Source organism: Nerophis ophidion, linkage group LG27 (genome assembly GCF_033978795.1).
Source record: "Nerophis ophidion isolate RoL-2023_Sa linkage group LG27, RoL_Noph_v1.0, whole genome shotgun sequence".
NCBI classification, from domain to species: domain Eukaryota; kingdom Metazoa; phylum Chordata; class Actinopteri; order Syngnathiformes; family Syngnathidae; genus Nerophis; species Nerophis ophidion.
Window position 1 is genome coordinate 23,250,778 of NC_084637.1, and position 12,554 is coordinate 23,263,331.

Consider the following 12,554-nt stretch of genomic DNA (forward strand, 5'->3'; position numbering starts at 1 on the left):
CTAAATACAGTTGGTCGCTACAACAGTAAGTGCAAGTTAAAGCTGTACTATGCAAAGCGAAATCCATTTATCAACAACATCCAGGAATGCCGCCGGCTTCTCTGGGCCAGAGATCATCTAAGATGGACTGATGCAAGGTGGAAAAGTGTTCTGTGGTCTGACGAGTCCACATTTCAAATTGTTTTTGGAAATATTCGACATCGTGTCATCCGGACCAAAGGGGAAGCTAACCATCCAGACTGTTAGCGACACAGAGTTCAAAAGCCAGGATCTGTGATGGTATGGGGGTGCATTAGTGCCCAAGGCATGGGTAACTTACACATCTCTGAAGGCACCATTAATGCTGAAAGGTACATACAGGTTTTGGAACAACATATGCTGCCATCTAAGCACCGTCTTTTTCATGGACGCCCCTGCTTATTTCAGCAAGACAATGCCAAGCCACATTCACCACATGTTACAACAGCGTGGCTTCGTAAAAAAACAGTGCGGGTACTTTCCTGGCCCGCCTGCAGTCCAGACCTGTCTCTCATCGAAAATGTGTGTCGCATAATGAAGCGTAAAATACGACAGCGGAGACCCCGGACTGTTGAAACGACTGAAGCTCTACATAAAACAAGAATGGGAAAGAATTCCACTTTCAAAGCTTCAACAATTGGTTTCCTCAGTTCCCAAACGTCTATTGAGTGTTGTTAAAAGAAAAGGTGATGTAACACAGTGGTGAACATGCCCTTTCCCAACTACTTTGGCACATGTTGCAGCCATGAAATTCTAAGTTAATTATGAGTTTGAACATCAAATATCTTGTCTTTGTAGTGCATTCAACTGAATATGGGGTTGAAAAGGATTTGCAAATCATTGTATTCCGTTTATATTTACATTTAACACATTTTCCCAACTCATATGGGATTGTACAGCAACAATTTGATTTGCTCAGATAAGAATCGCGATTAATTACAAATCATTTTTTGACACCCTTATGGGTCGGTACCAATGAAAGTAGCAACATTTTGTCCCCATCCCTATAGGCGGGGCCCAGCTCCCTTCAGAAGAGATATTTTTGGAATATGCGATCTTGAAAAGACTTGTGCAGTTTCCTCTGGTCTGTGAGGCCGTGAATGTGGCGATTTAAGGAGCGTGTGTGGGTACCTCCATGCAGCAGTCACCGATGATCTCGGGCACGATGCCGTAGAAGGCCAGCTCCTCGTCGAAGGCCTGGATGCACTCGTGGCGCGGGTAGTGCAGCTTGCCCGTGCGGTAGAAGTTGAGAATGTGCCGGAACATCTCGGGGTCCCGGTCGAAGAAGTACTCCTGGGTGTCGTCGTTGTAGAAGAACTCCTTCTCCGAGGAGCCCAGCAGCGTGTCGGGGTAGCGGTCCAGGGTGTTCTTCCACGTCTGCGCAGAAGACAACAAACTGACCAGACCTTCCCACGCCGTTTTGGCCAAGGAGGGGCGGGGCCTACCTGGAACCTGACCCCGCTGACGTTGACGTAGAGGATCTCGTCAGACTTGGACGAGTTGTCCACGGGGGGCTTGGGCATGGTCTTCTTGGCCAGCGGGAGCCAGCCCACCGCCGCCGCCCGCGCAAACGGCAGCCATGTCGCCACGCCGGCCGCCATCTTGCATCGGCAGCTCGAACCCGCACAGATTTGGGTGACCCTTATTTCCTAATGTGGGCGGGGCTTGTCATATTGATGAGGGGCGGGGAGGGGCAAAGGGAGGGGATAGTTTTGCGAGACGTCACGCCATGGACAAAAAAAATGGCTGTCAGGAAGTGAAGATGACCTGCAAGATGACACACGTGCCGAAGTGTGTGTGTGTGTGTGTGTGTGTGTCAGCGCCGCAGTCTTATTAAAGTGTGATGATGCTGGCCAAGTTGCAAGCTCGACACAATCTTCTTCTCTAAGTGATTCTCCTCTGCCGCCACCGCCGCCGCCGCCGCCCTCTTCCTCACTTCCTGCTGCCGCTCCTCCTCGCTCTCACCGGACCAGCGGCGGCCACTTGGCGTCCATGTTTGGTCGTCCTGTCACAAGGGGCGGGGACGGGGACAAAGTGAGAAGAAGCAGAGATGTGGAGGAAAATGACGGAGGACACACACACGCACACGCACACGTGCACACAGACAGAAAGACACACACACACATACACACACACACACATATACACGCACACACACACTCTAAATCATAATAATGTTGTACAAGATGGTTCTTGGGTTACATGAGCCAGCTTTCCCCGCCAAGCCGGAGTGTGATGGCAGGCAGCAAACAGGAAGTGGATTCTGTAAAAATTATTTAATATGAACTACTCAAGTAATCTGATTACTGACTCTGTGTGTGTGTGTGTGTGTGTGTGTTTGTGTTAATGTGCGCGTGCCTGTGTGAGTGTGTGCGTGCATGTGAGAGGCCAGTCAGGCTGAAAGTTTGATTCATAATTCATGAACACACACTTTTGACTTCTCTCAGTGTGTGTGTGTGTGTGTGTGTGTGTGTGTGTGTCTGTGTGAGCGAGAGAGAAAAGAGAGAGAGAGAGGAAACCCTAACCTGAGAAGGCGAAATGTTCAGGTCAGGTTCGAGTCAGATGATGAAGCACAGTTTGTCTGGGTGTGTATGTGTGTGTATGTGTGTGTGTGTGTGTGTCAATCAAAGCGCCGTACAGCTCAACTTCCACAAGAAGGTCAAAGGTCGCAGTCTGCACAGGAAATCAATGATGCCATTGCACTGACCTCCGACACCATCATTCCAGGGGGCGTGTTTATGTGCGACGTGGGGTCTGCTATGATATTTTGTGATGATGACAACAACAACTAATTTATATATATATATATATATATATATATATATATATATATATATATATATATATATACTGCGATGAGGTGGCGACTTGTCCAGGCTGTACCCCGCCTTCCGCCCGATTGTAGATGAGATAGGCGCCAGCGCCCCCCGCGACCCTAAAAGGGAATAAGCGGTAAAAAATGGATGGATGGATGGATATATATATATATATATATATATATATATATATATTTATATATATATATATATACATACATACATACATACATACACACACACACACACACAGACATCCATTCATCCTTCCATCCATTTACTACCGCTTGTCCATTTTTTGGGGTCACGGAGGGTGCCGGAGCCGGAGCCTATCCCAGCTGCATTCGGGCGTAAGGCAGCGTACACCCTGGACAAGTCGCCACCTCATCGCAGAGCTACATACATACACATTGACACACACACACACACATATATCTATCTATCTATCTATCTATATATATATATATATATATATATATATATATATATATATATAGACATATATGTACATATATATATATACATATATATATATATAAACTCCGTTTCCATATGAGTTGGGATATTGTGTTGGATGTAAATATAAACGGAATACAATGATTTGCAAATCCTTTTCAACCCATATTTAATTGAATGCACTACAAAAACAAGATATTTGATGTTCAAACTCATAAACTTTTTTTTTTTTGCAAATAATAATTAACTTTGAATTTCGTGGCTGCAACACGTGCCAAAGTAGTTGGGAAAGGGCATGTTCACCACTGTGTTACATCACATTTTCTTTAAACAACACTCAATAAACGTTTGGGAACTGAGGAAACCAATTGTTGAAGCTTTGAAAGTGGAATTCTTTACCATTCTTGCTTGATGTACAGCTTAAGTTGTTCAACAGTCGGGGGTCTTGTTGTCGTATTTTACGCATCATGATGCGCCACACATTTTCGATGGGAGACATGTCTGGACTGCAGGCGGGCCAGGAAAGTACCCGCACTCTTTTACTACGAAGCCACGCTGTTGTAACACGTGGCTTTGCATTGTCTTGCTAAAATAAGCAGGGGCGTCCATGATAACGTTGCTTGGATGACAACATATGTTGCTCCAAAACCTGTATGGACCTTTCAGCATTAATGGTGCCTTCACAGATGTGTAAGTTACCCGTGCCTTGGGCACTAATACACCCCCATACCATCACAGATGCTGGCTTTTGAACTTTGCGCCTATAACAATCCAGATGGTTATTTTCCTCTTTGTTCCCGAGGACACCACGTCCACAGTTTCCAAATATAATGTGGACTCGTCAGACCACAGAACACTTTTCCACTTTGCATCAGTCCATTTTAGATGAGCTCGGGCCAAGCGAAGCCGGCGGCGTTCCTGGTTGTTGTTGATAAATGGCTTTCGCTTTGCATAGTACAGTTTTAACTTGCACTTACAGATGTAGCAACCAACTGTAGTTACTGTTAGTGGTTTTATGAAGTGTTCCTAAGCCCACGTGGTGATATCCTTTACACCAGTGGTTCCCAAAGTGGGCGGTACCGCCCCCCTGGGGGCGGTGGAAAGTTCTGGGGGGGCGGTGAGGAAGAAGGGGGCGGTAGGGGGGCGGCAGTCCGAAGTTGAAGTCAGAAGTTCGAACGTTTGTTTGACGATTTGTACACAACACGTGCAGCAGGATGAGTCAGTGGACGACGCATCAGGGTCTGGTTACCACACGCCGCTCTGGCCCAGTCAGATCCAACAGCATAGACTACAAAAGCAAAAGCTCAGGTTTGTAATTTCAAGCTTGTAATGTTCAGAATTTTATCTTATAATAAAAAACGCATTCTGGCGGTCAACATCATCTTGAGTTCAAGTCAACATGAAATTGGGGACTCGCCAGAACGCGCCGTGTTGTGTTGTGTTGAGCTGGTTAGGGTGGTGCATTCACTGATATATATTGTTACGAATGTATATGACTTTGTACCTGTGTGTGCATGTGTGTGTGTGTGTGTGTGTGTGTGTGTGTGTGTGTGTGTGTGTGTGCATATATGCGTGTTCGCGCGTGTTTCCATATGTGTCTGTGGGGGGGGGGGCGCTAGGAATTCACTAGGGAGCCAAGGGGGCGCCAGCCTGCAAAAGTTTGGGAACCATTGCTTTACACACTGATGTCGGTTGTTGATGCAGTACCGCCTGAGGGATCAAAGGTCCGTAATATCATTGCTTACGTGCAGTGATATCTCCAGATTCTCTGAACCTTTTGATGATTTTACGGTCCGTAGATGGTAAAATCCCTAAATTGCTTGCAGTAGCTCGTTGAGAAATGTTGTTCTAAAACTCTTCAACAATTTGCTTACAAAGTTGGTGACCCTCACCCCATCCTTGTTTGTGAATTAGTTAGCATTTCATGGAAGCTGCTTTTATACCCAATCATGGCACCCACTTGTTCCCAATTAGCCTGCACTAATGTAGGATGTTCAAAATAAGTGTTTGATGAGCATTCCTTCAACTTTTACAATATTTATTGCCACCTTTTCCAACTTCTTTGTCACGTGTTGCTGGCATCAAATTCTAAAAGTAATGATTATTTGCAAAAAAAAAAAATGCTTATCAGTTTGAATATTAAATATGTTGTCTTTGTAGCATATTCAACTGAATATGGGTTGAAAATGATTTGCAAATCATTGTATTCCATTTATATTTACATCTAACACAATTTCCCAACTCATATGGAAACGGGGTTTGTATACAGTATATACACCTTCATATATATACATATATATATGTACATTTACTGTACATGTATAAATGTATATATACAAACAAACACACACACACACATATACATATCTAAATGTATTCATCCATTTTCTACCACTTATTCCCTTTGGGGTCGCGCGGGGCGCTGGTGCCTATCTCAGCTACAATCGGGCGGAAGGCGGTGTACACCCTGGACAAGTCGCCACCTCATCGCAGGGCCAACACAGATAGACAGACAACATTCACACTCAAATTCCCACACTAGGGCCAATTTGGTGTTGCAAATCAACCTATCCCCAGGTGCATGTCTTTGGAAGTGGGAGGAAGCCGGAGTACCCGGAGGGAACCCACGCATTCAGGGGGAGAACATGCAAACTCCACACAGAAAGATCCCGAGCCCGGGATTGAACTCAGGACTACTCAGGACCTTTGTATTGTGAGGCAGACGCACCAAACCCTGTTCCACCGTGCTGCCCATATATATAAATGTATATATACATATATATGTATACATATATAATTGAGTAGCTGAGACGTGGTTATCGGCTGTAGACAAGTCTGGCTTACCTGGCCGGTTCAAGGCGTGGATATACCAGCATGGCGTCTTACCCCGGATACTCTGGCCTCTGTATGAGGTTCCTCTGTCAACAGTGGAGACTCTGGAGAGGAAGATCAGCAGCTACCTCCGCCGATGGATGGGGTTTCCACGCAGCCTGTGCAGCACAGCACTGTACGGGAAGACCAACAAGCTCCAGCTCCCTTTTAGTTGCCTGGATGAGGAGCTCAGGGTCTCTCGCACTTGAGAGGCTTTGCTCCATCGTGACTCCAAGGACCCTAAAGTGGTATCAGCAGGCATCGTGGTGCGAACTGGCAGGAAGCGGAGGGCTCAGGAAAGCCTGGAAATAGCTGAGTCTCGGCTGAGACTAAGGTCCCTGGTGGGCTGGGATCCTTCCCTGAACCTCACTATGAGAAGGCACGGGGTAAAGACAAACGCCAGCTAGTCCTGAAGGAGGTGCGTGCAGAGGTTGAGGAGGAGCGAACCAGCAGGATGGTGGGTATGCAGCAGCAGGGAGCATGGACAAGGTGGGATGGTGCACTGGAGAGGAGGGTGACCTGGTCTGAGATCAGGTTGGCTGAACTCCAGCGCATTAAGTTCATGGTTCAAGCTGTCTACGACGTCCTACCCAGCCCAGCCAATCTCCATCTCTGGGGCATGAATGACTCTCCAGCCTGTGTGCTGTGCTTCAAGGAAAGGCTCGCTGGACCACATCTTAAGCATCTGCTCTAAAGCTCTGGGGCAGGGCTGCTACCGTTGGCGGCACGATCAAGTGCTGAAGACTGTTGCTGAAGCCATAGCTAAAGCCATGGCAAAAAACAACAGGAGCAAACGACAACAACTTGGCAAGAGGAGAATTGCCTGTGTCAGGGCTGGAGAGCATCCACAGTCACAGACCGAACCAGCAGCCGGACTCCTCACCTCAGCATTGGACTGGGATCTTCGAGTGGACTTGGGCAAGCAGCTCAAGTTTCCAGACTACGTCACAACAACTTTGTTGCGGCCAGACATCTTGCTTACATCATTATCTTCACAGCAGGTGCTGCTGATAGAGCTGACAGTTCCTTGGGAGGCTCGCATAAAGGAGGCAAACGAGCGGAAGCAGTCAAAGTACCAGGAGCCAGTCGAGTAATGCCGCAGAGGAGGCTGGAAGGCACGCTGTGAGCCCATTGAAGTGGGGTGTAGAGGCTTTTCTGGCCGCTCACTGTGCGAGGTGTTTACGCTCCTTGGCATCACAGGTGAGGGGAAAAGGAAGGCCATTAATGCCACCATGGAGGCAGCAGAGAGAGCCTCTAGATCAGGGGTGCCCATTACGTCGATCGCGATCGACTGGTCGATCTCGGAGGGTGTGTCAGTCGATCTCGGAGGGTGTGTCAGTCGATCTCAAGCCAGGCATTAAAAAATAGACATAAAAATGAGCAATCATCAATCATACCAAGACTTCACTTTCGTCAGTGGTTTGACATTCTCGGTACCCGAGGATCTTGTGAGATGACGCTGGCTGCTGCGAGCTCATATTTAAGAAAAAAATCACTAACAGGGCGGACGCAGAGAAACACATTTTATTTCTAGAGACTCCGTACCTACTGTCAAAACTCTAAAGACCGACTGCACAGTTCCTGTCTTCACCATAAAAGACCTGTTTCATCCTGCCTGTGCTAACAAAATAAGAGTCTCAGAAAGCTAGCGTGCACAAGCTAGCAAGCTACGGAGTTTGATGCCAATGTATTTCTCCCCCGCCCTCAGCGACCGCTTTCTCACTTGCTTGCCCACCCGCACGCTCACTGATGTCACTCACCTGCTGCCAGACATTAAAGGGCCACACACATATGCTACTCTCATAACAAAGTGTTTAAAAACGAGTATGCAAGTTGGACAAATGAGATGCCAAATCCACCCACTTTCATGTGGTATTGGACAGAAAGGAGGACTTTTTTTTTCTTCCATTTGAAAATGCGGACATTATCAGCACCACTGTCTGATTCCAATCAATGCAAGTCATCAGAATCAAATACACCAACTTATATTCTTGTCTTCATGAAAGAAAGGAATCTATGTGTGTTAAACATGCTTGTATTACCATTAAACACCATTAACTTGTTAACAAAAATGTCTCTTTCATAAATAAATAAATATAAATTATAAATAGGAATGAGGTAGATCTCCTCGACTTGGTCAATTGAAAAGTAGCTCGCCTGCAGAAAAAGTGTGAGCGCCCCTGCTCTAGATCATGGGTGTCAAACTCTGGCCCGGGGGCCGAATTTGGCCCGCCGTGTAATTTCATTTGGCCCTTGAGGCAATACTAAATTAACATTAGAGCTGGCCCGCCGGTATTATACAGCGGCGGTGCTGCTGTAACACCGCATTCACCGCTAATACTCATACTTGCCAACCCTCACGACTTTCCCGGGAGTTCAGTGCCTCTCCCGAAAATCTACCGGGGCAACCATTCTCCCGAATTTCTCCAGATTTCCACCCGGACAACATCACAGGGGGCGTGCCTTAAAAGCACTGCCTTTAGCCTTCTCTACAACCTGTCGTCACATCCGCTTTTCCTCTATACAAACAGCATGCCGGCCAAGTCACATAATGTAAGTGGCTTGCGCACACACACAAGTGAATGCAAGGCATACTTGGTCAACAGCCATACAGGTCACACTGAGGGTGGGTGTATGAACAACTTTAACAGTGTTGCAAATATGCGCCACACTGTGAACCCACACCAAACAAGAATGACAAACACATTTCGGGAGCACATCCGCACCGTAACACAACATAAACAGAACAGAAAAAATACCCAGAACCCCTTGCAGCACTAACTCTTCCAGGATGCTACAATAGACACCCCCCGCTACCCTTCCCCCACTTCAACCCCGCCCACTTCATTGTTATTTTATTTTCAAATTTTTTAGCCTGTGGAAAAAGTTAATGTTGATATTTACCTCAGAAGGCTGCAAATAGAAAAGAGGCATTACATTTTTTATCCATCCATCCATCCATTTTCTACCGCTTATTCCCTTTTGGGGTCGCGGGGGGCGCTGGCGCCTATCTCAGCTACAATCGGGCGGAAGGCGGGGTACACCCTGGACAAGTCGCCACCTCATCGCAGGGCCAACACAGATAGACAGCATTTTTTATTTACATTTTATTTAACATACCATTGATGTTTTTTCGTTGTTTTTTTTTTATTTTGCACTACTAGGTTATATAAGCGTTGCTTGTTCCATATTCAGCGTTAAAGCAAATCAGTGTAGCAAACTGAGCCATAATTGCTCCTTCAAGACTTGAATGTTTGATTCATTCATTATTGTTTTTTTTTATTTCCAAATGTATTATTAGCCTGTGGAAAATGTTTGTTTTGATATTTGCCTCAGAAGGCCGTTGATATTTATTAATTATCATTAATATTATTTGAAACTCGATTTTGCATGTCACTATATATATAAGCCTTGCTTGTTCGATATTCAATGCGAAACTTGTTTGGGTCCCTATTGAAAGGTTCATTTGTTCAACTTTGGCCCGCGGCTTTGTTCAGTTTAAAATTTTGGCCCACTTTGTATTTGAGTTCGACACCCCTGCTCTAGATGGCTTTGGATCAGAAGGAACGAACTGTGAGCCGATGCTACTGGGACCCAAGCTGGGGTCTGATCAACTCTGGCTGTGTCACCTGAAGGAGGGGGTATGATGTTGAAAGACCCGAAACCTTAAGGCACATCACTGAGGATGTGTCCCAGTGCATCTGAGGATGTATCTTATAATCATTTCTATATACATGTGTATATATACATATACATGTATATATAGTGGGGCAAAAAAGTATTTAGTCAGCCACCGATTGTGCAAGTTCTCCCACTTAAAATGATGACAGAGGTCTGTAATTTTCATCATAGGTACACTTCAACTGTGAGAGACAGAATGTGAAAAAAAATCCAGGAATTCACATTGTAGGAATTTTAAAGAATTTATTTGTAAATTATGGCGGAATATAAGTATTTGGTCAACCATTCAAAGTTCTCACTGGTGGAAGGAGGTTTTGGCTCAAAATCTCACGATACATGGCCCCATTCATTCTTTCCTTAACACGGATCAGTCGTCATGTCCCCTTAGCAAAATGGATACATGGATGATACAGCAGAGGATTGGGAGAATGTCATGTGGTCAGATGAAACCAAAATAGAACTTTTTGGTATAAACTCAACTCATCGTGTTTGGCGGAAGAAGAATACTGAATTGCATCCCATGAACACCATACCTAATGTGAAGCATGGGGGTGTAAACATCATGCTTTGGGGCTGTTTTTCTTCTAAGGGGACAGGACGATTAAACCGTGTTAAGGAAAGAATGAATGGGGCCATGTATCGTGAGATTTTGAGCCAAAACTTCCTTCCATCAATGAGATCTTTGAATGGTACATATAAATGTATGTATATATATATATATATATATATATATATATATATATATATATATATACATACATATATATATATATATATATATATATATATATATATATATATATATATATATATATATATATATATATATATATACACACACACATGTATATATGTATACATATACGTGTACATATATGTGTATATATACATATATATTTATACATATATAAATGTATCTATATACATATGTATATGTACATATGTGTATATATATATACATGTATACATATACATATATGTGTATATATATATTACAATACAGACTCAAACTTAATTGTAAAGACTGAAAATGGCTCTTATTGACTCACATTGACTCGTTAAGATTCAAACGTACTTGTAAAGACTCAAAATAACTTCAATTGTCTCCCTGACTCGTTGAGATTCAAACGGACTTGTTACGACTCAAAATTACTCTTACAGACTCACACTGACTCGCATAGGTTCAATGACTCAATCCGGCACAATAACTTGGAGGGATTCAGACTTGGTCGTGGATATCATAGTGACTCTTACAGAGTCACATTAACTCATAGGGATTCGAACAAACTTGTACTGACTCAAAATAACTCAAAATGTCATAACGACGCTTTAGAGACTCAAATACCTCGCAGAGATTCAGACTTGGGTCTAATGACTAAAAATGGTTCTTACGGACTCACACTGCCTTGTAAGATTCAGACCTACTAGTAATGACTGAAATTGAAACAAGAACTTGTCGCACTAGGTCGTAATGACTTACCATGAATTGATTAACTTGTCTGATTGTGGCAGTCCGTTCCCTGTACGATCGGTGCTAGAGCTTGGTCCGCATTGCCGGCAGTAAGTCGAACACATTTCCAGTGAGGGTTGGACTCCGCCAAGGCTGTCCTTTGTCACCGATTCTGTTCATAACTTTTATGGACAGAATTTCTAGGCGCAGTCAAGGCGTTGAGGTGTTCCGGTTTGGTAACCGCAGGATTAGGTCTCTGCTTTTTGCAGATGATGTGGTCCTGATTGCTTCATCTGACCGGGATCTTCAGCTCTCGCTGGATCGGTTCGCAGCAGAGTGTGAAGCGACCGGAATGAGAATCAGCACCTCCAAGTCCGAGTCCATGGTTCTCGCCCGGAAAAGGGTGGAATGCCATTTTCGGGTTGGGGAGGAGACCCTGCCCCAAGTGGAGGAGTTGAAGTACCTAGGAGTCTTGTTCACGAGTGAGGGAAGAGTGGATCGTGAGATCGACAGGCGGATCGGTGCGGCGTATTCAGTAATGCTGACGTTGTATTGATCCGTTGTGGTGAAGAAGGAGCTGAGCCGGAAGGCAAAGCTCTCAATTTACCGGTCGATCTACGTTCCCATCCTCACCTATGGTCATGAGCTTTGGGTCATGACCGAAAGGATAAGATCACGGGTACAAGCGGCCGAAATGAGTTTCCTCCGCCGTGTGGCGGGGCTCTCCCTTAGAGATAGGGTGAGAAGCTCTGCCATCCGGGAGGAGCTCAAAGTAAAGCCGCTGCTCCTTCACATCGAGAGGAGCCAGATGAGGTGGTTCGGGCATCTGGTCAGGATGCCACCCGAACGCCTCCCTAGGGAGGTGTTTAGGGCACGTCCAACCGGTAGGAGGCCACGGGGAAGACCCTGGACACGTTGGGAAGACTATGTCTCCCGGCTGGCCTGGGAACGCCTCGGGATCCCCCGGGAAGAGCTAGACGAAGTGGCTGGGGAGAGGGAAGTCTGGGTTTCCCTGCTTAGGCTGCTGCCCCCGCGACCCGACCTCGGATAAGCGGAAGATGATGGATGGATGGATGGATGGATGGATGGAATTGATTAACGTGGACCCCGACTTAAGTTGAAAAACGTATTCGGGTGTTACCATTTAGTGATCAATTGTACGGAATATGTACTGAACTGTGCAATCTACTAATAAAAGTATCAATCAATCAAAAAAAACTTTAAATGGCTATTACAGACTCACACTGAGTCGTAAGATTCAC

At 45.3% G+C, this 12,554-nt stretch overlaps 1 protein-coding gene and 1 pseudogene across 1 annotated transcript in view; one reads left to right on the forward strand and one right to left on the reverse strand.

Annotated features, from left to right (window-relative positions):
* The window catches only part of LOC133544303 (potassium voltage-gated channel subfamily D member 1-like), a 49,841-nt gene extending 47,823 nt beyond the window's left edge, over positions 1-2,018 (reverse strand). Inside the window, exons 1-2 of the mRNA XM_061889496.1 lie at positions 1,464-2,018; positions 1,150-1,395 (exon numbers count right to left, since the gene is read on the reverse strand). Of these exons, the coding sequence (XP_061745480.1) occupies positions 1,150-1,395; positions 1,464-1,619 (402 nt within the window). The 5' untranslated portion in view covers positions 1,620-2,018. The remainder of the gene's footprint in view (positions 1-1,149; positions 1,396-1,463) is intronic.
* The window catches only part of LOC133544461 (suppressor of tumorigenicity 14 protein homolog), a 480,364-nt pseudogene that overhangs the window by 187,221 nt on the left and 280,589 nt on the right, over positions 1-12,554 (forward strand).